Source organism: Brachionichthys hirsutus, chromosome 21, assembly GCF_040956055.1.
Source record: "Brachionichthys hirsutus isolate HB-005 chromosome 21, CSIRO-AGI_Bhir_v1, whole genome shotgun sequence".
NCBI classification, from domain to species: domain Eukaryota; kingdom Metazoa; phylum Chordata; class Actinopteri; order Lophiiformes; family Brachionichthyidae; genus Brachionichthys; species Brachionichthys hirsutus.
In genome coordinates, this window is record NC_090917.1 from 3,006,661 (window position 1) to 3,030,303 (window position 23,643).

Here is a 23,643-nt window from a genome sequence, read left to right on the forward strand (position 1 = left end):
CCGTCTGAAAGACGCAAAGACAACGTGTAGACGAGCTCTGCAGTGAACCATGAAAGGAACGGTCACACACACGTTCATGCAACAAGCTTGAGTCGGGCGGAGGACAGTTTAGCACAGACGGCTAGTCTTCTAGAGAAGTCGTCCACCCTTAACGTTAAAGTTTACTAATTAACACAGGGCATTTTGTTTTGAACAAGCTGCCAGCTCAGGGCACACACACACACACACACACACACACACACACACGCTTCAGGACAATTTTAGCGTAACCAATTCAAATTATCAGCATTTCTTTGGTGATGGGAGGAAGCCGGAGGACTGGAGAGAACCCACGCAGTCACGGGGAGAACACAGAAACTACCTCACAGAAAGGTCATAAGTAGGATTTGAACTTGTGACTTCCTTACTGTGCAGCAACAGCACTATCCTCTGCGCCACCGTGACGCCCAATCAAACATTCAAACGCATCTAAATGCATGAAGGGAGCAAGTATAGTTCGTAGGGGTGTTCAAATAATGCCCACCTGTATTCCTGAGGTGGCGACCCCGGTCTCGTTGCTTTGGTGACTGGACTGACTGGACTCTGGGGACACACAATCCCTGTCCCCCAAGCTGCCCGTCACCCCACTGGAGCTCCTTGAGGATGACCCTCCCATTGCTCCATTCTGATCTTCTACCCGCTGCCGCCCACCCTGACCTTCCTCCATCTTATTGCCCTGCTCTTCCTCGTCGCTACCATCGTCTTCCTCTGGAGAGTCCAGAACCACTGGTCCCAGAAGCAGGATCTCTCTCCGTCTTTGTTCTGCCCGTTTCTGCCGAGCTGTCGGACTGGGCGTTCTGCAATGGCAAATGGATTGACAGTCAGGAGTTTGGTCGTCGATGGGCGCGGATCCAGGCTCGGGGCTTGGTCTTGGGCTGTGCTCCACCTGATTACCCCACTGCTGCCTGGACGTCCAGCTCACTGGGGCCTTCTCAACACTCTGATTGATATAAAGCCTGCGAGCCAGCTCTGTGCAGTCTCCTCTCTCGAGCAAACCTGACTCTCCCCTCTTGTCGAAGCTTGGCGACCAGGATTCTCTGGTGTACTGTGGGAGCTGACGGCGATGAAGGGTCGGGGTGTCTGGTGCTTGGAGCAGTGTGTGGAATAGCCTGGGGTCCCTCATGGGAGAACTGAGCTCAGTGGGAGGATGAGAGGGACGAATAATACGTGAAGGAATGGCAGGGGAACTTTGAGACGATGCCAAAATTGAGTCCTGGCGCTGGTATTTTTGAATCCAGTCCTTCTTCCCTGTTTCAGAATGATTCTTTCTTTGAAGTGGCCGTGACTGTGAGATGGCCTTTTCAGCCTGGTGACAGTCTGTATTGTCAGTTGCTGGTGCGTGGTGGTCATTTAAAGGGATGTTCATCTTCAGCGTTTGCTTAGACTGCTGTGCATTTGAAGAAGAAGTGTGCAGTTCGCCGGAGTGTGCCTCCCATGTCGGCTCCCCTAAAGCATTGTGCGCCGAGGGCCCCCTCGCCTCTGTAGAACTAGAAGGTACTTTGGTCGCCTCCTCTGCCATCCTGCAGGCATCTTCGGGGCTATGAGCTGGAGAGGAGGATTTACTGTCACTTAACTGGTTCAAGCCCTCAATTATATTATTGCCAAGTTGGAGGAGCGCTCCATGGGGCGAAGCGCTCCGTTTACAAGTTCTGTGAATATATATTTTGGCATTTGGACTGCCTGCCAGAGCGCTGTCATCTTTTCTGTGAAGAGGGCTCTGCGAATCGACACTGTAAATCGGGAGAGGGGAATGTTTGTGGTCGAAGGTTCGCTGATCTGATTCTGGCCTCTGACGCAGCCCACAGACAGTTGGGCTTCTGTCTGCAGGGTGGCGCTTGGAGTCTATGCTGATGTTTTGATGCTGAACAGGTGACCCCGCCCATGACTGTCGGTTATAGCGTGAGGGTGAGGGTGAGGATGAGGTCTGCTCCAGTGCGTGGGCTAGTTTAATCCTCAATAAAGGAGAGCCAAACTCCTCCACAGCCCTTTTGGTAGCTGCCCTGCCGATGGGGTCCATGGATGGTTGGCAGAAGTTCGTAGAGGACATCCGCTTTTGACTTCCTGGTGATGGGAAAGTCGTCTTAGGACTGGAGCTGCGCGATGAATCTGGACTCCCAAAACAAACTGGGTCGCTGAGCCTTTTGCCAACGTGAGAGGGAGTAGATCTGCCCTCTCTGGTCCCTCCTTTGCACGCAGAGTGGTGCGGGCTGTCAACAGTCTGAACATTAGACTTCTCAATGTAACTGAAGGTGACCACAGAGCGCTTACCATCCCTTATCTCTTCCTTGTTACGCCTCCGCCAGTTTGGAGGTGTGTGAGGGAGAGTGGCCTTTCCCAAAGACGTCATTGGTGGAGCGTGGCCAGCAGGCACTTCAACACAGGACGTACTCCAACGCTTGGGGAGTGTGGGGAAGCTGCCTGCCTCCTGGAGATGAAAGCGAACAGTGTTCGTGGAAGGAGACTGGCTGCGTGTGCAGTCTGAAACCAGATGGTGTGCTGTGGCAGCCTTGCCGACGGTCTGGCAGGTTGTCTGGCTTGCTAACTGAGACAGAAGCCTAGCAGGAGCATCCTGATCCGAATGCCCCGGAGCAATACCCTCTTCATTTTCTTCAAATGAGGCTTTTCCGCCCTTTTGATCTGGAGCAGACCTCACTTCCACATACAAACGAAGGACTTTTCCAGATTGGGACATGATCCTTCCTCAGAATATAAGGGGGACGGTGAACTACAAGTGGTGCAGAAAATGCCTCCTTTGTCTTCTTTTCTTTTTTTTGCTGGTGGTGGATGTCAGTGTATTTTCAGACAGTCTTTCTTCCCTCTCCCAGAACGTCTGTATGCAGAGCAGAGACACACAGGCTCAATGGCCAGAGGACAAAAATGCCCATTGGACGCCTCCAACAGCGCCCCGTTCTTCATACCTGCGAATGAAAGAAAGGAGTATGTGACGTTTATTTTTTCAAAGGGCTGAAAAACAAATCCTCAATTTAAAAACAGGATAAAAATAAAAAAGTATATATGAGAATTCTCAATATAACACAAGCTGCTGCAATTCGATATGTTCTCTATTTAACCCCTTTCCAAATAGGCATGCCTTGGATGCCTTCAGTAACACCTTGTGTGGGATAGTCGCTCTAACGTAAAGAGGTGAAGGAAGGTTTCTTGGCGTTTAAGAGAACATGAGCTCATTCTCCAGGGAAGGGGTGGAGGAAATTATCCCTCATTTCCTCCCTCGCTCTCTGACTCGCCACTGATAAGATGTGATGACAGCGCTCTATCTAAATTCTGAATAAAACAATTAAATGCTCAGCGGTCCAGCCACAAATCAATCAGTGAGAGGACCTGCGTTGAAATAAATCCTGGGAAATCAGATTAGTTTGATCAGATTATATTGCAGGATGATGCAGCAATTAATACGGAAGACTTCCTGTGAGACAAAAATATTCCAAGGCATTTCCTGTTTGTGCAATTCAAACGCGTGTCAGACACGTTTCTGCGTTTCATGCAAATCACCTTTGAACTCAACTGGCAATTCTGACCTCAATTCATATACATTAAATTCAACACTTTATTATTATTTTTGCTTGTTTGCTGCACGTTTTTTTAAATCATTGTGGATCAGAACAACAACGAAGTTTAATTTGAAACACAATAAAAAAAAGGTTTCTCCTTCTCAGCATCTAATTGCTAACTGAGCAAACAGCTTATACTGCCTTCATTTATTCATTTGTTCTCCTTTAAACGAAAGGTACAAGATAAACGCCATTAACAACGATCCATATAAAGACGTGTGGAGAGAAGAGCATGGATAGACAGAGAGCTGGAAAGCGTGGTAAAAGGAAAGCAGGATGAGAGAGTCATGTGTGTGAAGGAGAGCGCTGGCAGCCTGAGTGTAGCGTTACAGGAAGGTCCATGAAATGCAACTCGACTGTTCAGAGCACATTCTCCCAATTAAACCTGGATATAAATATAACATGCACATGATTTCATGTTTTTCATTTTTTGATGTTTTGTGTTTTTTGTGCCCTGATCATAATATTCAGCGATGATGACTCCTCCTGCTGTCCTGGGTCACATTTCGGACACATTTCGGACACATTTTTGGAGAAACTCGGCGTTTGCTTGGGAATTAATGAGAGAAATCACGCAGTGCGATTAAACCCCAGTCCGCCCGTGCAGCTCTAATAGTAGCTCCCCTGTATATGCGATAGAGAGGGTGGGGAGGATGCTAATATTAGCTCTCAGTTTGCTGGCGCTGTCTGAAACAGGACATATTGCACAGGTTCGGGAGGAGCGTACTTAAGCACCGAGGAGGTCCAGATGCATTGTGTTAGTGCTGAAGAGAGACGAGCATCCAGGGTCAATCCCAGCTCAACACTTCCACTAATTGAAGCAACTATTGATCCCCCTACTTTACATTACAGCGTCCTGTACCCGCCCTACTGTACCCTAATGTACAGCTACCTACTCACAAGACCTCCCAAAATACCCTCAAACTGAATGAACACCCACTCCACTGAATCATTATTAACCAGACGAGGAATAACTGGAATTAAAAAGGCAAATGTCAGACCGTGAAAAACGCGGCTGTGTTGCCTCGCGCTTGTCTGCTTCCCTCTCTTTTGCTTCCGCTGCTGCCTTCAGGGACGCGTTAAAACGGAAGAGATGGATGGATTTAAAGAAAGTGGTACAACGGGGATAGCGTAGCGACGCTGGCAAAAGGCAGCATCCGTGAGTATATAGCCTATTAATGAAGATCATCCAGCACAATCCAATCCACCTTCCTGACATTAACCAGCATGAATTTTACCATCCTTAAGCATCGCAAACGCTTTGTGTAAAACAAAACTTCATATTGCGCTCCTCCGAGTCACAATTGTTTTTAGAAAGATAAGACATTGTTTTGCTGATATTTATCAATGATAATAATGTAACTACCAACCAGCCTGTAAATAAAGAAGCTGCATATAATTGACATAGTTCATCACCGACCTGACGCTGTGGTGACATTGCCGACTGTTATAAATAAAGGCAGTTCCTCATTTCATTCACAAACTCACCCGCCCACACAAACACACACACACACGAGTCACCTGTTGCAAGACACTGACATGCACATCTGTCTCATCCATCTCATCCGTCTCATCCGTCTCATCTGTCTTCATAATGCAAAACGGTCCGCCACCCCTCTGGCTGCTGATCTGGATCGAGCCGGAGCCTGTCAGCCCCAATCAGAGTCGCCAGCGGCTACATTTGTTCTACCGACACACCAACAACAACAACAACAACAACAAACAGATCTTTCATCTCCTCCTCTCATCTCAATCTCGCTCTCACCGCTCCTCCTCTCACAGCCGCTTCATCCACGCAGGATTTGCACCTCCCACGCGGTTTATCTTATCTCATCCTCTCTGCTATTCCTGCATTCCTTCCTTCTCATCTTCCCTCCTTCCTTCCCGGACTCCAACAGAGCGGTGCGGCGCTGTCGTCCGGCCACCCTCCTCCCTCTCCGGCAGCAATGCTTGCCCTTTTCAACCTTGCTGCAGCGATTTTAGCCCGTCGATCCAGAGAGTATGAGAAAGGTGCAGAAATGATATTGGCTGATATTCAGAGCTCCGGCTCATCCCTTAAGGTGTTGGATGGAATTGAGGTCACGGTTCCACACAAGCCGGTCGGATTTCTCCACACAAATATGGGAAAACCGTTTCTGAATGGATCTGTCATTATAGACAGGGTCACATACTCATTCATTACCGTAACTTCTGCAGTGTGGCATATTGCCGTTAATTACAGGAGCAGTTTAAATCAATGTCTTAACATGCAATTATGCTGACGAGATGTGGAAACCACAGAGGGTCAAGGTTCAATGAATATCACAGTCATCATGAAATCAACGATTTGGCTGCTTTTCCATTTCAGACAAACAACATTAAGTGCAGTCGAATTAACGGTTGATTGCCTCTACCCCGATAATGAGGATCTCTGCGTGTGAACTTGAGACTCCTACAGAGGCAAACAATGGCTCTCATTGATCCAAAGGGGTTTAAAAATGAACTCCTCAACGTGAGAAGAGGAGGATCGTGACGGGACTGGATCTCCCCGTTCTGTTCTTAACTCCCAAATGTCTTTTCCAACTTTTTGAAGGTCAGGGTAGACAGGAGTTTCACTCGTGGATTTGTTGAATGACAAAAAATTGACAATTCTGACAATTGATTTGATGAAATAAAATATGAGTTTCGAGCTACACCTCCTCAAATATGAAGTTTCAGCCAAATCTCATAGGACAAATAGAATATGATGAAACTCGTCCATATTTTTTTTCATGCAGGTATTAATGCAGACACTAAAATTTAAATATGGGGATATTTATAGCAATACACTTGGTTTTGAAATTGACAGAAATAGTTGAGACATGAAAAATGCTGGACTTTACGATGACAGCAGGGTATTTAAACTCAAATCAGAGCAGTCAAAATATTTAGCAGTGTATCAGAACTCGTGATTTATGTAACGCTCCTCCTCCACTAAATCCTATGAAATCAGATCAACGGTGATATCACTTGCTAGCTGGACACTCTGCGGGCTTTGTGGGCTATCCAGCGTCAGAAGGGGGGGTGGGGGGGGGGGGATAAATCGATTGTTGGCACTGAAATGTTACCGAACAGTCAGGAGCGAGGCCTGTATCCTTACACTCTTAGGATTGCACTGATTGTGAGTTACCATCATTACCACATGAAAAGCTACATTCACCATGTAACAAGGAGGGCGGCTGTCTATAACAGATCTGCATTTCATTCATCACACAGGATCCAGGCCACTGCAAAGCACTCCATCTGCACCTCAGCCAGCATCCAGAAAAAGCCTCGCATATACGGGAGCAGCTAGCAGCAGACAACCACTCATTACATGGGAGCATGGCCGGATTGTAAGATGCTAATGCTTCACCATCACGGCACAACCCCCCCCCCCCCCTCCTATCCAAATGCTAAAAGCACCTTTTCATTGCCAGGACTCTCACCTCCTAAATACTCCCACATCTCCAACATGCTTTCTTGGCTGGATATTATGCACAGAAAATGCACCTTATAGCGGACTTAGAGTTGGACGATGGTTGAAAACGAAAAGGCAGCAAGCATGTTGGGAGAGTGTGGGAAGGAATAAAAACGGACTTGGGGAGGAGGGGAGGAGGGGAAAAAAAACAGTAATTCAAGCACTCTCTGGTCACTAATGCTGTTTCCTCAGCACCATTAACGACATGAGAATAGGAAAGAAGGGCCAAGCATCTCAATGGTCCAATTTGAGTCAACTTTGGGTTCGGGTTAGTGTTTTTTTGGGGGTTCTTTGGTGCTGTTAAAGTGGAGAGCCACTTATTTTCAAGGGATCTATCCTTGAAAAGAGTGTGTCACTCTTGACACGCTCTGTTGGGCATGCGATACTGAAATTAATGCAGGCTGGCTCAACATTAATAGAATGAAAGTCGTATGAAGTTCTCACAAAACACACACAAACCGAGCGCGTGTTGACTTTTGAAGCCGATTCCTCAGAGAGACGCTCTTGACAGGCAGCCCTGCATACGTGATGGAGTAGGTGTGTGTGTTTTGCTTCTCTGCAGGAAAAGGTGGGAAGAATAGAGTCTTTTTACTATACCCTCACCATTCATTCACTAAAACCCTTGGCTGAGGCCGGACTGAACGCCGCGTGGAGGAATTCATAAAGTGCGACAAATGAAGACAAAATGGTTCCAGCCGCCCTCGGCGGCTGAGAATTCGTCAGCTCTGGGGTTCCTATTGAGGAACATTTGACAGGGTGTTAAACCCGTCACGCGGCTCCATCCTCTCTGAGCCGCGCTGACGCTTCCCGCAGTGTCATTTATCGTCCGGGTCACGCACACACCGGCTCATTTAACAACCGCATATAGATTTACCTGTGCAAGAAAACACACAATAACTCAGGTGATCCCAGGGTGGTGAGAAAAGTAAAATATCAAACAGCGTGAGGAAAAAAATGTGTGTCGTCTTGGATGTGAAGCGATAACAGCTCGCTCCCATCGCCTGCATGGTCGCAACTAATGACAGCTATAGCTAATCACAACTAGCTCAGTTAGCCTAGCATCTTGCTGCTGTCTTTTTACAATCTGATTCTTTTTGGTTGCTCGTTCTTTCATGCTGCCTCCACCCCATCGCCACCCAGTCCTCACAGCGTCCCCAGGTTTGTCGTTTCGTCGGCCTCCTCAGCCTCAGCAGAGTCATCAGCCACCACCACCACCACCAGTGATGCCTGGACCCCAGTCTGGGCGTTATCGTGACGCTCCTCCTTGACACAAAAGATGGACTTCATTTATGTATAGCAATATGAAATGAGTCTTTTTTTTTTTTTTTGCTTGGTCTTCCGATTGAACTGACTGAATAATATTCGCTTACATTAAATGCATAGAAATATTGGTCAAAACTAAACAAGTGCCGCTAAAACTGTATTTTCTTAATTCTTTGAGAATAAAATCTCAAACATTTTGCAAGTAGTCAAGGAAGAAATTAAATCACTTATTTTTGAGTAAAGATGGACAAGGCCCAAAAATGACTTTATGTTTTCTTTAGAAAGGTAATATAGTGTGTGTGTGTGTGTGTGTGTGTGTGTGTGTCTCCTGCGTGTCTCCTGTGTTGTGCTGATCTATAATCCTCTCACGTACACACTCTGCTTATAGACAAAACGCTCTGCGGCCAACTTTTCCTGCCGAAGGGCAGAACTGAGCGGATGCGCCAATGACGCCGTGATTCTGAGGCGGATGACCTTTCCTCCGCGTCCCACAGGTCCGACTTGATGTGTCAGCGATGCGGCGCACTTTACTTGGCTGTACTTGTGCACTCTCCACCGCATGCGTCTGCAGCGCAGCGCGCACCGCGCACCGCGCACCGAACACGGAGCCGACACGACGGCAGTGAAGGAAAAGGCGCTGCTCTTACCGGAACATGTGACGTAATCCGCGGACAGACACGATGAGATGCCGCAAACGAGACACTGCGGTCCGCATTTATCCTCCAGTTCCAGCGCGCGCGCGTGTGAGCGTGTGTGCGTGCGTGGAAGAGAGAGAGAGAGAGAGAGAGGGAGAGAGGGAGGGAATGCGTCGCGTGATGGGAATAGAAGGGGACGATCTGTTTCACGTCAGGTGCTTAAAATGTGTGAGATGCTCTTGACGGTTTTCTTGCACCGTCCTCCTCAGCTCTCTCTCTCTCTCTCTCTCTCTCACCCCCCCCCCCCCTCCGGCTGGGCATGCCCAGTCCCTGCATCATTTTGTAACATGCAGGTGAGCTATAAAGTTATTTTATCGACAGCGGTGGAGAATGTTTGCAGCTCATACATTTAGATTAGTTTACCCCCCCCCCCCCCGCAGAGAGAAGGAAAAACAAAACTGAAGGGAGACGTTGCAGATTTCATCAGAATCATTTAATTATCCCTCCCAGAAGCACAAAATTAACAGTATGCACATAGATAAAAACAAAAATAGGTATAGAAGGAAATATGACTGAAAATAACTTCAAACAAAGGGTTGAGTCAGAGCTACTGTTGCAGGCTGCTGTGCGTCTCGGCGCATGCGCACTATTTTGAAAGGTAGCACATAAATAGTCTGAAAATCTCCATGAGATTAAAGTTTGTCTTTCCACCATATTCAAGACAACATTATTGTTTATGCATAAACAGCAGGGGAACATGCTGCTCTTTGTTGCCCTCTGCAGGCTGAGGGGGGTTAGTGCTCTTCGTGACAGTCCTAATGCAGCAGGCGGCCGCTGTGTCCTTTAGTTGTCTAAGAACTACTTTCACTTTATATTCTGATGTCAATGTCAGTGTTTACGCTGTGGAGAGCGTGATGCTAAGATATAGCTATAATTATTTTATGATAATTGATCATTGTAAAAAATAAATATTGATTGATTGTACTGGTGATGATTCAATAAATTAATTAAATTAAATTAAATTAAAGTAGACCGAAATGATGTGTGTAGCGCTTCGAGAAATCCATCCAGTGGCCGAGTGAAACTGATACTGATATTACCAATCAGTCCGATCCACCTGCATCAACGAACTGGCTTCACTGCGTCAAAACGATCACGAGAACGTGATTAGCCGGAAACGAGTAATTCTATCTTCAAAATAAAAGTTATTATAAAAATGAAATGTGTGAGAATTATTCCAGCCAGACGCTGAACTGAGTTCTTTGGGTATTTAATTGTAATCAATGCTGAATTAGTATATAAAACAATAAAGTGTAGTATTTTTTTTTAATATTATTTGATAATATTTATAATAAAGCGTGTCTGCTACTGTTTTTTAGAATTAAACCACATAAATAGAATAGAATAAAACAGAACAGCACTTTAATGTCATTACACACAGTGATGCAATGACAGTTAATAAATGAATAGTATACTAAAAGTCCACAAGGCAATGCTGGTTGCATTCTTTATTTTATTTTATTCCAAATGATTTACAATAATGTTGTAAATGGGATTTTTGGGGAGCTTAGTCTTACCGTCCACATATTTAATGTGTTTAATTGAGTGTTCAAGCCTGTGGTGTGTGTGTTTTACCCTGCTTGTGATTGCACCCTGGGCACAATGAAGCAGAAGCTGGAAGTAATGTTATGCTGGATTTACGTATCATTACTTTGGGAGTGTAATCTAAAATCTAAAAGGTAACAGGGTCCAGTCCTCAACATAGCCTCAAACCCTGATCTAGAGTGAAACCAGAACGCTTTCACATTTTATTTTGAAAGTTCGATCCGGAAATGTCTTATTTTTTTTAGCTCGTTCTCGCTGGACGTCCTTCGAGCGAGCGACAGAGAGAGGAAGTGATCGAACATCTTCCCTTCCTCTCTCGGTGTAAACTCCAGTCGGGGTAAACCGAGCAGAGGGCTCCAGACCCGGGGGAGGGGTTCGTCCCGGTTCGTCCCGGTTTTTAACGGAACGAACACTGATTGAACAATGAACGCGAGTTACGAACTCGTCGGGTTCGAGTTCGAGCGGCGATTCGACGAAAGCCGAGCTCTGGCGTGGATGCAGGAGAACTGGTACGTAGCAGAAAGTAATGGCTGCAGGACAAAGGAGAAGATAGACTGTCCCCTGATAGACCTGGGGCTCTGTGGGGGGGGGGGGGGGCAATGACTAGGGAGTGGACCCCCCCCCCCCCCCCCCCCCCTCGTCCTGGGACCTGCAGGGAAGCATGGAGTTTGGGGGTATTTCTATAATAACCTTTATTACAAGTGCTATGGATGCACAGTGTTGTATTTGTCTTTTTATTATGAAGATATAGGAATTATTATTATTATTATTATTATTATTATTATTATTTTGCATGCATACCATGAAGCGTTTTTGTTAGATGTTACATCCACCTCGGGAAGCACCTCACACACACGTAAAAAACACATTCATAAAAAAATAATCAGACATGCCATTCAACACAAACGACATGTTTCATTTAAAACCAGGCTTAAAATGGAGACCTCATCCAGAGGTGGTCAGTGTGTCAGCCGCTCTAATCTCTTTTACTCCGCTGCTATGATTGTGTAAAAGGGGGGGGGGGGGGGCGTGGGGGGGGGGGGCTAACATCAGGCCTGAACGTTTATCATTTATATGACAGAGAGGGACGAGATCAATGTCTCAGTTATTTATGGAACGGTTCGTCGTCTGCTAGAAGCGAATGGCGTGATTGTTTTATGTCTTTATAGAGCATCGGCAGAATCATTAAGCATTTCAGGGCGTGACCGAGGCGATGCTGGAAGGAAACCTTCTTTATTTTAAACTTTGCAGAGGTCAAAAGGTCATCCAATTCAGGACAGATTCTAAAATATATTTGGCTGCGTTTTACATAAAATAACTTTTCCTCTCGTTGGAATAAGATTTAAAGGAGGATGTCTTTTTTTTTTTTTCTGGTGTTTCTGTTGTATCCTAATTAATGCACTACTATCTGTTTGCCCCCCCCCCAGGAGCAAGTCATTCATGTTTTGCGGCCTGTATGCTGCACTCGTGTTCGGCGGCCAGCACTTCATGAGAGCCAGGCCGAAGCTGAACCTGCGCCGGCCGTTGGCGCTGTGGTCGCTCGGCCTGGCCGTCTTCAGGTGAGTCGAGTCGTGGTGGGGGGGCGGGGGGGGGGGGGGGGGCTTGAAACTCCACACCAAGACCAAGACCTAGTATTTTGTGTCTGCCTGCAGCATCATCGGCGCGATGCGGACTGGCGTCTACATGCTGCACATCCTCACAAACGGCGGCTTCCGAGAGTCGGTCTGTGACGTCAGCTTCTACCGCGCCCCCGTCTCCAAATTCTGGGCCTACGCCTTCGTAGTCAGCAAGGCCCCCGAGCTGGGTGAGACCCCCCCCCCCCCCCCTTCTCATGGATTTTAGTTTCGCTTGTAGACGGAGAGGATAAGTGAAGTTGTTTTCATTCCATCCAAGAGGCTTTAAATGGGTCCGAATTACGTGTCGGAACGGAAGAAGGAGAATCCTTTTTAAAATATTGATTATGGGGAAACATGTCGGCCGACATCTTGTGTCAGACCCGGAATATTGAAACGCAGCGATACAGAAGCCTGCAGTTTGTTCCTTGGAGCTTATAGGCCTTGCAGTAAACTCATTTAGCGGTTCTGCAGCCGCTGCCTTCCCGTCTGCGGGCAAATCGAGTCTCTTGACGCTCCCTGTCGGATGCACGGTCGGTGAATGACGCCCTCACCCCCCCCGTCTCTCTCAGGCGACACCATGTTCATCATCCTCCGGAAGCAGCGCCTCATCTTCCTGCACTGGTACCACCACATCACCGTGCTGCTCTACTCCTGGTACTCCTACAAGGACCAGGTGGCGGGCGGCGGCTGGTTCATGACCATGAACTACACCGTGCACTCGCTCATGTACACGTACTACGCCGCCCGGGCGGCCGGCCTGAAGGTGCCCCGTCCCTGCGCCATGATCGTCACGGCCTCCCAGATCCTGCAGATGGCGATGGGCCTGGCCGTGCTGGGGCTGGTGTTCCGCTGGATGCACGAGGAGGGTTGTCCGTCCAACGCGGACAACGTGGCGTGGGGCGCCGCCATGTACCTCAGCTACCTGATCCTTTTTGCCTTGTTCTTCTACGACAGCTACCTCAAGGGCCCGTCGGGGCCCAAAGGCTCCAAGGCAGAGTAGCGCGTCTGTGCTGGCGCACGCCATGAGGATCCTGTCTGTAAGTTAGCGGTTAATCGACGTCGACCTGCTTTTGCTCATCGCAGTCATTATCAATCTGGATGTGATGCGTTCAGGCGTCTTTCCTCAAACATCTACTTTGGACATTTTCCCGTCGCAGATCAAATAAATCCTGGCCTTTTTGTCTCGTTTTCATAAATCAGTCGCAGATCGCCGTTGTTGATATTTAAATGTAGGAAATATAATTTCTTTGCGATGAAAGAAAGGGAAAGGGAAAGGCGAGGGACGATCCGAGACTACGAGGACATTATTCCTCGAGTAACGCTCAGGGCCGAAGTCTTGAAGCAATTATTGTTATTCTGAGTCGGACCCTTTCTTGGCCTTTAAAACCATTACTCTTAAAAACTGTTAGGAATGCGAGGCGATTACTGAACGGCGACGTTTTAATCGGTTCATGCTTCGCACCTTTGAAATGTGGGCTGTGACGACAGACCGGCGCTTCTGGGTGGACGACATTCCGAGGCGTCGACATGAAGTCGAAACAGAAAATAACGGTAGCTGTTATTATGTAGAAGATCCGTTTTTGATCCGTCCGTGTAAATAGGAAGAAGCTATTTATTTTCTTAAACGTTTCCTGCGTGGAACCCAGTAGATGTTATTATTATTTTTATTAGGATGGGTACGATTTTGTTGCTAGTTCCCTCCAGATGTAAGGTTTGTGCTTCTCTACATTCCTCGCAGCTGCTAAAAAAATGAAAAAAATGAGAGGCGGAATCTGTTAATATGAATTATCAATCCTGTTTTCTCAACGTCCTTTTCACGGATCAAATCTGTTTATTGTCGGAGATTAAAAATGTACTTTAAAGAAAATTCTGTAATGTCACAAACTAAATATGATTTTTTTATATTTTTGTTGAGTTTTATATTCTCAGTTTTATTTATTCTGTGATTCACGAGTCAGAATTTCCTGTTGCGGGACTAAATAAAGGGAATATCGTATCTTATTCCACAAATATTTTATTTCTTTTTTGGTCAGACGACATGAAATCCATTCCATTGCATCCATTTTTAAAGATTCAGCTTGTTCTTAGTTTTTCTTGCCGACCTTCGTAGCCTGAAAGTTCACTTCAGCTCTGTGAAAATGTCTCGGAGCAGTCAGATCGCTTCCAGACGAGACTGTCATGATGAGTTTTTTCCTCCTGGTGGGAATTCCGAGCTGACCCCTTTTTAAACTTGAAATGATCATATGTGTGCCAAACGATTGTAAATCCGTCATTTCTTCTTTTGCGGATCGTAACGAGCGTCACTGTGGAGCCTGCTGGAAGGAGGGGCTTCGCTCTAATGTTAATAAATTCATTTGACTGTTTGTTGTGTCAGAGGGGAAACATTTTATTGTCATGTCACAGACGGCCATGAATAAATAGTGCTTAAGCAAAACTAGCCTGATGTTTTATTGTTTACTTTATAGACCTTTGGGTCGTCGGTCCAACATTAGATTAGATAACATCAGCGCATTTCTACTGTATTGCAGCAAAATCTAAGCTATAAATTGAAGCTGATTCCCTCTGCAAACGAGCGTTGTTTTGTGAGGACTTCAGCGCCCTCGTGTGGCGGGACTGTAGAATAACATGAACTCGGCTGGGCGCTTCACTGAAGCAATTTATGTCCGACTAAATCAAGGTAAATGAAAGCAGCTGTGAAACATCTGCCGGTCAGGGAGCCACGTGAAGACGCCTTTAAGGTACCGTCGGAAAACCGAGAACTTAGCTGAACTTCAACGGCTTTTTAAAATAGTATTCATGCTTTAAAACTAACAGCCACTCTAAATATTTTCATCGAGCTTATAACGTATTAATAAACTTGTGCATGTTTTTAATGCCTCCACATCTTCTTGCTCTATTGAAATGAATCTCACTCCTGTTCCATTCTGTTTAATAAAGATGTATTTAAATTATAGTCGAGTATATTTTTAGCCCGCTGATAAAAATGCATTTTCTGAAGGAGAAAAAACATCACAGTGATGAACCCTGATCTAAATTATGAATGAAAAAAGCTCCAGCATTATCCACGACATGGTAACGGACAAAGCAGTCAGGAAAATGATGAATAAATAAATCTATTTAAATGTACTCTACTTGATTACCACTGCAGGAAAGTCTCCTGATAAGATAAAGAACAGCAGCACATACTCTTTTGTATCTACTTCTACCTGCCAGCAGTTCACAAAGTGTCCTTGAATGCATCATATTCGTTTTCTTGGAAATTAACTTGAGCTGTTTTAAGAAAAAGGAAAGAAACACGATGTGCAACATCTCAGTGTTTTTCAGGAGTCCACACTATGGGATGAGTGATAGTTGGGAATTCTGTTGTAAAATCTGCTTCCAGGGAATAGACGGAGAACAAAATGAATGAAAACAACACAACATAAAAACAACAGGTCATTTCTTAAAATCAGAAAAATAAAAAATCTGCTCCAAGAAAAAGCACGTTAGTTAAAACCAACGCAAACTCTTATTTATTTATTTGTTGTTGTTTTTTGTGTATTCATTTATTGAATACACAAATGTAATGCATTGATAGATTGTTCAATTAAAACGGGTTTTTTTTTTCATCTGGAATTTTTATTTGTGACTGTAAAACTTGGTCCAAATATTAATCCGATTTATTAAATAAAAATGCATTTTACAGAGGGAAACGTGCGCGCTCGCTGGGAGGAGTTTAAAGTTTAAAGCTGCTGCCTCCGCTTCGCGTCACAACATTAACGAACCGAAGAGGAGCCGGACTGTCCCGCAGAACTCGTTTCCATCGCTCTTCTGATCTCTGATGTGAAACGTGGAACAAATCATCCTGATTGATTTCTTTACTTTGACAATGAAAGCAGCCGCAGCAGCGACTTCTTGCAACTTTTCCTCCAGTCTGGAGGAGCTGAGATGAGGAACAGCGCCTGAAGCGAGAGGTACGAGCAGAACCTCCAGAGATCCATTTAGTTTATATATTTAGTAATGGAGCGCAGATGAATATTCCCGTTACTACTAAAAAGAAAAAAAAATACTTTCAGCCTTAGACATTTTTATTGTGTCAAAACTGGCGACTAAATTAGATTAGATTTGTCAGAAAATGTATTTGCAAACTTTTCAGAAAGGATTCATTTTAAAATTTAATATCTGGTTTGGGATTCCCACTTATATATATATATTTTTTTTTACTTGTTTTCTGCCATGATGACAGAACACAACCTGGAGGTAATGAGCAGATAATCACCAGTTTAAGAACTTTATTGCTTCAGTCATGTTTGATGTTACACTTATTTCCAAATGAATGTGTGTAATGGGCACACAGCAAGCCTGCAGCCAGGTAAAGATCCGGGGGTCAAAAGGGCGCCAGCTGCACCCCCCTCTTGCAGGATAAAAGGGCCAAATGAAGGGTGATCTATCCAGACTGGTTTTAATGGTCATTGATGGAACTGGTTTTTTATTTGCAGGGGAGATCTCCTGTTGGCCGTCATGTCTCTGTGGATGATCCTTCCCGTCAGCCTCCCTGTTTTCACCATCACTGGCATCTGGGTTGTGTAAGTAACCTCTGGATAAACATGTGCACGTGCTTCCGTGTCGAAATCTCCGATGTGTTTGCCTGTTTGGGAAGGTCTTTCATTACCTTTTGAAAGGATCTCTTTGACCTCGACTGTCTGCACAAAATTCGACGATTCAAAATCGTTCCCTTTTTTGGAGTCCCCGTTGAAATTCCTCTCTGTGTCTCTGAATCTCGTTGGTCTCGTCTGTGATTTACTTCCGGAGGGGGGGTGGGCAGGCTGACCACCCGCCCTGCCCTCTACTGAGGATGCACCGCCCGCATGTGAGATGCCACTAGAGATGTGGAAGCTACAAAGGAGGCGGAGACGCTGGTCTTTGTTGGGGCACCGTTGTGCAATTCTGGTGCAAGAACAGGGAACAAATTGGAATTAGGAAAACGGCTAACCACTTACCTCTGACACAAGTCTTTGTTGTATGCTAACAAAGCTAACTGAGGTTGCACCAGAGCTGATGAAGTAACATCTGACACATCTGTGGTGCAACGTTGGGATTATGGTTATCGCTAATTAGAGGCTGTGGCTGTAAATCCCTGCGGATTAAACCCCGGAGGATGCTGTGATTCAGTCAGACGTCTGCTGACGCGCCTCGTCTTCTTTCATTTCTCAGTCGTATGACTCTTTCTTCTTCTATAGTAATAGATTGACGCCGTCCCCTTAAACTCCTCACAGCTTTGCAAAGAAGGGGGGGGGCAAGAATTCCGGGTCTCCAAAGCCGGCCTTGGCCCGTTCAAATCCCTCTGTTCTGCCAGACCTGGCTGTTTTCCGGACACGTTGACACCTGTCTGTTCATGCACTCGACTGCTCTGCTGCACAGTTGCATGGCTCACAGTCCTAAATGTGGCGGTGCTGCAGCACCAAAGGTCCCGGGAGACGTTCAGTAGAGTCCGTGCTGGACTTACAACGCCCTGATTGTTTTGTATCTGGTTCTTTCTCTTCACTTCTTTGATCACGGATTCTTCTCTCCTGTCTTTTGACAGGTATGCGATGGCCCTCTACAACCAGCATGTCTGTCCCGTGCATAACTGGTACAGAACACACACACACACACACACACACATGCACATTTATCAGTCAACTTTAGAAACGTCAGAAAATGCAAAAGCTGCAGGACGATTTGCCGCTCAGCCAAACGTCTATTTCGAGTCTATTTCGACGAAAGGAATTCAAATTTATACCTAAAGCGTTTTATCCTCTTGCCTAAACTCAAGCAATAAGCCAGTGTCATTTTAAAAGGGACTAAAGCCACCAGCGTAGCGTGGAGGTCCTCGCTGCTCCTGCTAATTTGCCACAAGAATCCAGTGATTGTGAATAATTACTCTCAGATGCCTGCTGGGAAAACTATAAGGATAAAAAAAAAAACCAACCGGAGCAGGCATGCTAATTCAGCACTGATCCCAAATGAGCATTTATTTTGCACGAGACTCTTTGGGTGGGCACGCATCTGCGAGGCCTCCGCCCCAGCTGGGGGGGGGGGGGTCATCTTATTTACAGCGTGGTGAGGCGTGAGATGGAGTTGGGATTTGGACATTAAGAAAATAAAGTGCTGCCAGTGTTGACACAAAAGGGGGAAAATGTGTAAAGAGGAGGGAGGGTGATGGTAAACTGAAGTTTCACCAAAGGCAAAGAATGCAAATGGAAGGAGGAGGAATCCAAACTTCTGTGAGCGAGGCCGATGGATTTATCCCTGATATCGTGCGTTTAAACCAAACATGGACTCTTGCATTAAATAGAACGCCTTCCCAGCTGGTACAGGAAACGCACAAATAAGCTAAAGTGCATAACGGCGGATTTTTAGCCAAAAACAATGTTTGCTATTAGTAGATGTCAGCAAAATGATTTAAAGGATGCAGGGCAGAATGTGTATCTGCACCTCGAATGCAGAAAGCCCCCCCCCCCCCCCCCCCCGGATATTTTAAGCAATATCCAATGAAAGGCAAAAGTCTCGGACCGGCGCTGCACCGGGCTCTAGAACAGGAAAGCTTGCAGGAAGAGAACTGCTCCGTGTTGAACGCACTGATGTGTAAAGAATCACAAATATAAAACCAACAGTAACGGTCGCATCAGTCGATCACAGTCGTACAAAGTCTCAGGTTTAATACGTGCTCGTGTGTGTTCAGGCTTTATAATGCGTCGTGTGAGGTGCAGCTTCCGGTACAGAGGGGCCCGGTTCTGTGCTGCACGCTGGACAACGTGCCTCTCATCAGGTCAGTGACGTCGCCGTGCAAGATTTTAAAGGGTCTGATCTTCAACAATAAGATAAGTGAGGTGATTTAGTTCTTCTTCTCCAGCTGCACTAACCCTCACCCCCACCCCCCACGCCTCTCCTCCGTGTTTTTCTTGCAGCAAATGTGGAACCCTCCCGCCTGAAAGCTGCTTTTTCAGTCTCATATGCAGCACCGGCTCCTTTATGGGTAAGTGCCGCTCCAGAAGTATTCAATCAGATGTTACTTTTAGGAATACGAAAACAGAGAATGCAGCTTTTGATTCTTCGGTCCGCCCCCCCCCCCCCCCCCCCACCTTCACCCGATGTGCAGCGCTTGGCTGAACCGGTTTTCCGTGCCCTTAAAGCTTGAAGGCTTGTTTTCTCAGCTGCAGCAAAACCTCCCTGCTCCCCAGAATCACGTCCAAGAAAGGATACCAGCTTGGATTCACTTCATTCTGATGCCGTGTTTTTTTTGACTGAAGTTGCCTGCTTTTAACGCTCCGTGCGCTGAATCTCCAGGGAACACCTGGTGTTTTCAGGAGAAACTGCTGGAATTTGGGAACGCTTAAGGTAGCCTGTTAACCTGTCTTGACTTCGGCGTCGGTTGTAGATCATCCACATACAAACCCGTCGGGCAGTAAAGGAGCCGTCGATGTTTTTGTCTGGAAGAAGTGTAAAGCGTCATTAGGTGAAGCTTACTCTTTGGTTAATGACTCAATCCCTGCGAAAACAGTTGAATCGGCCTTAGCCGGGCATCCTAGCAGGGCCTTCTTGCATAGGGAATGACTGAAATGGAAAATCGATGAACCGATGGAGGATTATTTACGGTCCGTTTGCTTCCCGTTTCGGCTCCGCTCCATCGATAGAAACACGCCCCTGTGACCTTTCATCCTCGTCCTCATCCTCAAGGATTTGAACCATCCCCTGTACGTCCGTCTATTCATTCTAGTGATGCTGATCGCCCTGTTCCGTTACGCCCACGTCATAGAGAAGCACCAGAACTGTGTCCTCAACACGGCCGGCCTCGCCACCGCCTGGATCTGCGCCGCTGGCCTCATCATGGTGGGAAACTTCCAGGTAATGCCGTCCACACATGCCTTTTATTGCCTTTTGTGGGTCAGCGCCATGGCAACTGAGAGCCAAGAGTCTCTTTGGCCGCTGCTTGGCTTTACCAGGCAACACAAGAGACGGAACACTCGGGATCTCAGACCATCCTGGTGCTCTCTGATGCTTTGGTGCTGATGCTGGGGAAGTGTTTGCTGTTTCACATCTTAGCACCAGGTAGTAGAAACGGGCTCCAAAATGACTGAACACCGAGATATAATCAGAAGAACTGCAGAGGGTTAACCACACACGGCTGAATAACCCTCCGCTGAGCCCCCCCCTGATGCGCTTCACCCCTGCCGTCTTCCAACCCGATCTCTTTTGATGTTTGATGTTCCGTCGGGCAGAACAAACGGAACATCTCTGCGGTAGTGTTATCGTAACAATAAGGCATTGAGGCTGGACGCCCTCGCCGCACCCTGGAGGCGCTGTCATCTTGTTTTCACCAGAGCGTATGAGGGGGACGCGTCTGGATTCCTTTCTAAATGGTTCCACATATAGAAAAATATATATTTCATTGCTGTAGACTTTCAGTGCTTTGCGTATTTATCTGTTGCTCCCAGGTGGATTTTGCCAAAGTGCTCCATTACGTCGGTGCTGGGGTGGCCTTCCCTTCCAGCATGCTGTTTGTGTGTCTCCAGTCGGCTCTGACTTACAGACTGGCAAAGACTCCGGAGGAGTACCGAATGGGTCACCTGCGTGTTGGGATGGCGCTGCTGGCGCTGATCGCCCTGGTGCTCAGTATCCTACCGCCGGCGTGCAAACTGTCCATTTATGCCCGCCTTCTCTTCATAAAGGTTTCTCTGGATATTAGATTTATACGAGACTTTTACATGTTGTGGCTGCACATTAGTTCAAAGACCTAAAATTGGAAGTAGAATGTCACAAGTGGTGTGGAAAGTGTGTTGCATCGCCCCCAGCTGGTGGTAAACTGTTTTACATCCCTTTCCGTTGTGCTTCTTTTAATTAAGGGTCAATTTTCTTGTGGTTTCCCATTTTTATTTATTTATCTTAAAACAGTGAGAAATGGCTTTCACGTTCTCCTTAACCCCACCGATCACCAGGCGGCGTTTTCTTTGCTCAGGAGAGCTTCACCCTGCAGCACACCTCCGCCATCTTTGAGTGGATCTACTGCATGCTCATCATGCTCTTCTACGGGACGTTTGCCTTTGAGCTGGGGGGCATGTCGGGGGACACCATCGTGGTCCTGTCCAGAGGAGGAATGGTGCAGAGCTTCTCCAACTCTGGAATCAAGACGGAGGCGGGCGCCTCCAACCGCCACCCGTCAGAGAGCTTCTCCATGCTGTAACTGCAGGTCGAACGGGCCGGGCCTGGAAGGCACTGAAGTGTTTAGGCCTTGCTGAATATCCTCATGCTCACTGTTTGCACACAATCATGGCGCCAAAGCCGTTAGCTCGGGATCGACCAAAGACAGAACCATCATCCTGGTTTGCAGGATACGTGGCACAATATTGCATCGCATGTGCTTTATCTGAACACAAAGGCCACACACACACACACACACACACACAGAAACAGACACACTCGGCTGTTTGTTTTAGTTGTCCTAAGGAAACAATCGCTCAAAGGGCCTCGGATGTCCCGGGGTTTTGTCTTACATGTTTAATCATTCAGCTTTATATTGTTTTATACTCAGGAAGTTTTCTTTCATAATCAGCTTTTGCTCTTTACATCGGTTTTAAGGTGAAGTTTTCAACAACAGCAACAAAAGTTTGACAATACATGGAAATATACTATGCGCCAAGAATATTTTTTCTCAATGAATGTGGTTTCATTGTTCCGATGTTCCCTTATTGTTGTCCTTGTGTTGGACATGTTTAAATATTTTAATATTTTTTGACTTGTGTAATATTTCACATTATAGTGCCTGCAGACGCATCGTTATGGTAATATGATCCAAGCATCTGCCAAATTGTTGTATATTTTTGTATTTCCCTTCAGCTATTTGTCAAAAACTTATAATAAATTTCCAACTGTAATTCTAAGAGTTTACACATTCAATAAAAAGGTTTTTTCCATATTTACTAAAATTATCAAAAATATTTGATTTTTGAGAAACATTTTTTTTATTTTTTACATATTTTATTTCTTCATAGATGCGTATATTTTTATGTTGGCTATGTGGTTTAGTAATAAACAAAAATAAGTGGTGTGTTTGGGGTCTTTTCTGAGCGACATTGCCATATTCTGTCCACTCGATGTCAGCCTAGCGCAGAAACACTGTGTATTATATTTGTATTGTATCCTTCTGTTTTCTATAAATGCTTTTCCACTGCAGCATCGGGGATCTATCCATGAAGAGGGCATCAGGAACGCTGCCCACTTCATCGCAGGACCGACACACGGAGACGAATCAAATCGTTTTCGTATTTCATTTAGCCATTTATTTTGAAAACTAAGAAACTGCCATAGTCATTTTCATTATTGTTGAATTAATTTTTAATATGGTAGTTTTTTCATGTGTTTTCTAGCGCAGCTCCGGGTGATGAGAGCTGAGAAGAAAAGGTTTCAGGACGTTAGAGGAAAATAGAAGACAAAAACCGCTGCTTGCTTTAATTATTCAAAAACACATGAACTGGTATAAAGTGTAATTTACAAAATTGGGAAAATAAGGCAATGCTTTATTTATTAACTCAAACCTCTAACAGTGAATTATTTTGGTAAATATTTCCACACACATGCAAGGAAGAGGTCTTAAGATGCGATAATCAGATGATCAGGGAGATTACTTATAGGTTTAACCTCTGCTTAATCTCTTAATCTATTTAAACTCAGAGATCTGAGTACAGAGAGCAGAACCTGCCACTTATTCACTGCATAGTTAATAACACACAGGAGACACGAGTGTCCAGTCCTGAAGACCAAACACGTGTTGAGTGAGGGACAGTGAAGGTGACACGTTTTGGAGACAAGGTCAGAGAGACCAGTCTTCGATGGTTTGGACACGACCAGAGGAGAGAGAAGGATGCTGAGGATGGAACTGCCAGGGAACAGGGCTAGAGGACGACCCAGGAGAAGATACATGGACGTAGTGAGGGAGGACATGAGAGTGGCTGGTGTTGGGGAGGACGACAAAGGACAGGGTGAAGGTTTGACGGCTGTAGCTTTATATTTATCATGGCCATCAGTAATACTGATGCCCTCACCTAACTCTGTAAGAAAGTGCTTCACCTAAAACATCAAACGGTTTCATTGATTTTAATTGCTTTGTTTCGTCTGATCCACTCAACTTCTTTCATAATGCGTATAAGAAATCAATAAAAGAATTTCCTGAAACCGCTGATAGTGGATCCGCCGGGGGGAAACGGACTGCTGACCACACGAGGCCTTGAAGGGTGCGTTAATGGAAGTTTTTGAGCCCACAGCAGCACTCGGCCCAAAATGAACTTCTGCATTGGGATAAGCCCGATCGTCTTCGGTCACACAGTGACAGCGGCAGCTGTTGCCCTGCATGGGAACATTTCCACAAGAAGAGAAGAGGGGAAAAGAAAGAAAGAAAGAAAGAAAGAAAGCACAAAAGATTC

At 45.9% G+C, this 23,643-nt stretch overlaps 2 protein-coding genes across 2 annotated transcripts; both read left to right on the forward strand.

Moving 5' to 3' along the window:
- The first annotated feature begins 11,012 nt into the window (after positions 1-11,012).
- Positions 11,013-13,205, forward strand: LOC137909771 (very long chain fatty acid elongase 6-like). Its single transcript, XM_068754194.1, has 4 exons — positions 11,013-11,098; positions 12,017-12,148; positions 12,242-12,393; positions 12,775-13,205. The coding sequence occupies exons 1-4, from the start codon at positions 11,013-11,015 to the stop codon at positions 13,203-13,205; spliced, it is 801 nt and encodes a 266-aa protein (XP_068610295.1).
- A 2,860-nt stretch (positions 13,206-16,065) lies between these two features.
- Positions 16,066-22,235, forward strand: LOC137909769 (transmembrane protein 150A-like). The gene is made up of 8 exons (XM_068754193.1): positions 16,066-16,158; positions 16,684-16,770; positions 17,769-17,816; positions 18,909-18,995; positions 19,135-19,202; positions 19,944-20,071; positions 20,662-20,839; positions 21,163-22,235. Exons 2-8 carry the CDS (start codon positions 16,706-16,708, stop codon positions 21,405-21,407), a joined length of 819 nt encoding a protein of 272 aa, XP_068610294.1. The 5' UTR covers positions 16,066-16,158; positions 16,684-16,705; the 3' UTR covers positions 21,408-22,235.
- The last annotated feature ends 1,408 nt before the right edge of the window (positions 22,236-23,643 follow it).

What these genes read in the sequence shown, in the direction of transcription:
- LOC137909771 (XM_068754194.1), top strand. Translation starts at nt 11,013, where the DNA reads ATGAACGCGAGTTACGAACTCGTCGGGTTCGAGTTCGAGCGGCGATTC. An exon ending in GCGTGGATGCAGGAGAACTG is followed by an intron (nt 11,099 to 12,016) that starts GTACGTAGCAGA and finishes CCCCCCCCCCAG; the next exon opens with GAGCAAGTCATTCATGTTTT. An exon ending in CAGCAAGGCCCCCGAGCTGG is followed by an intron (nt 12,394 to 12,774) that starts GTGAGACCCCCC and finishes CGTCTCTCTCAG; the next exon opens with GCGACACCATGTTCATCATC.
- LOC137909769 (XM_068754193.1), top strand. Translation starts at nt 16,706, where the DNA reads ATGTCTCTGTGGATGATCCTTCCCGTCAGCCTCCCTGTTTTCACCATC. An exon ending in CAGCACCGGCTCCTTTATGG is followed by an intron (nt 19,203 to 19,943) that starts GTAAGTGCCGCT and finishes TATTCATTCTAG; the next exon opens with TGATGCTGATCGCCCTGTTC. An exon ending in TCATGGTGGGAAACTTCCAG is followed by an intron (nt 20,072 to 20,661) that starts GTAATGCCGTCC and finishes TGTTGCTCCCAG; the next exon opens with GTGGATTTTGCCAAAGTGCT.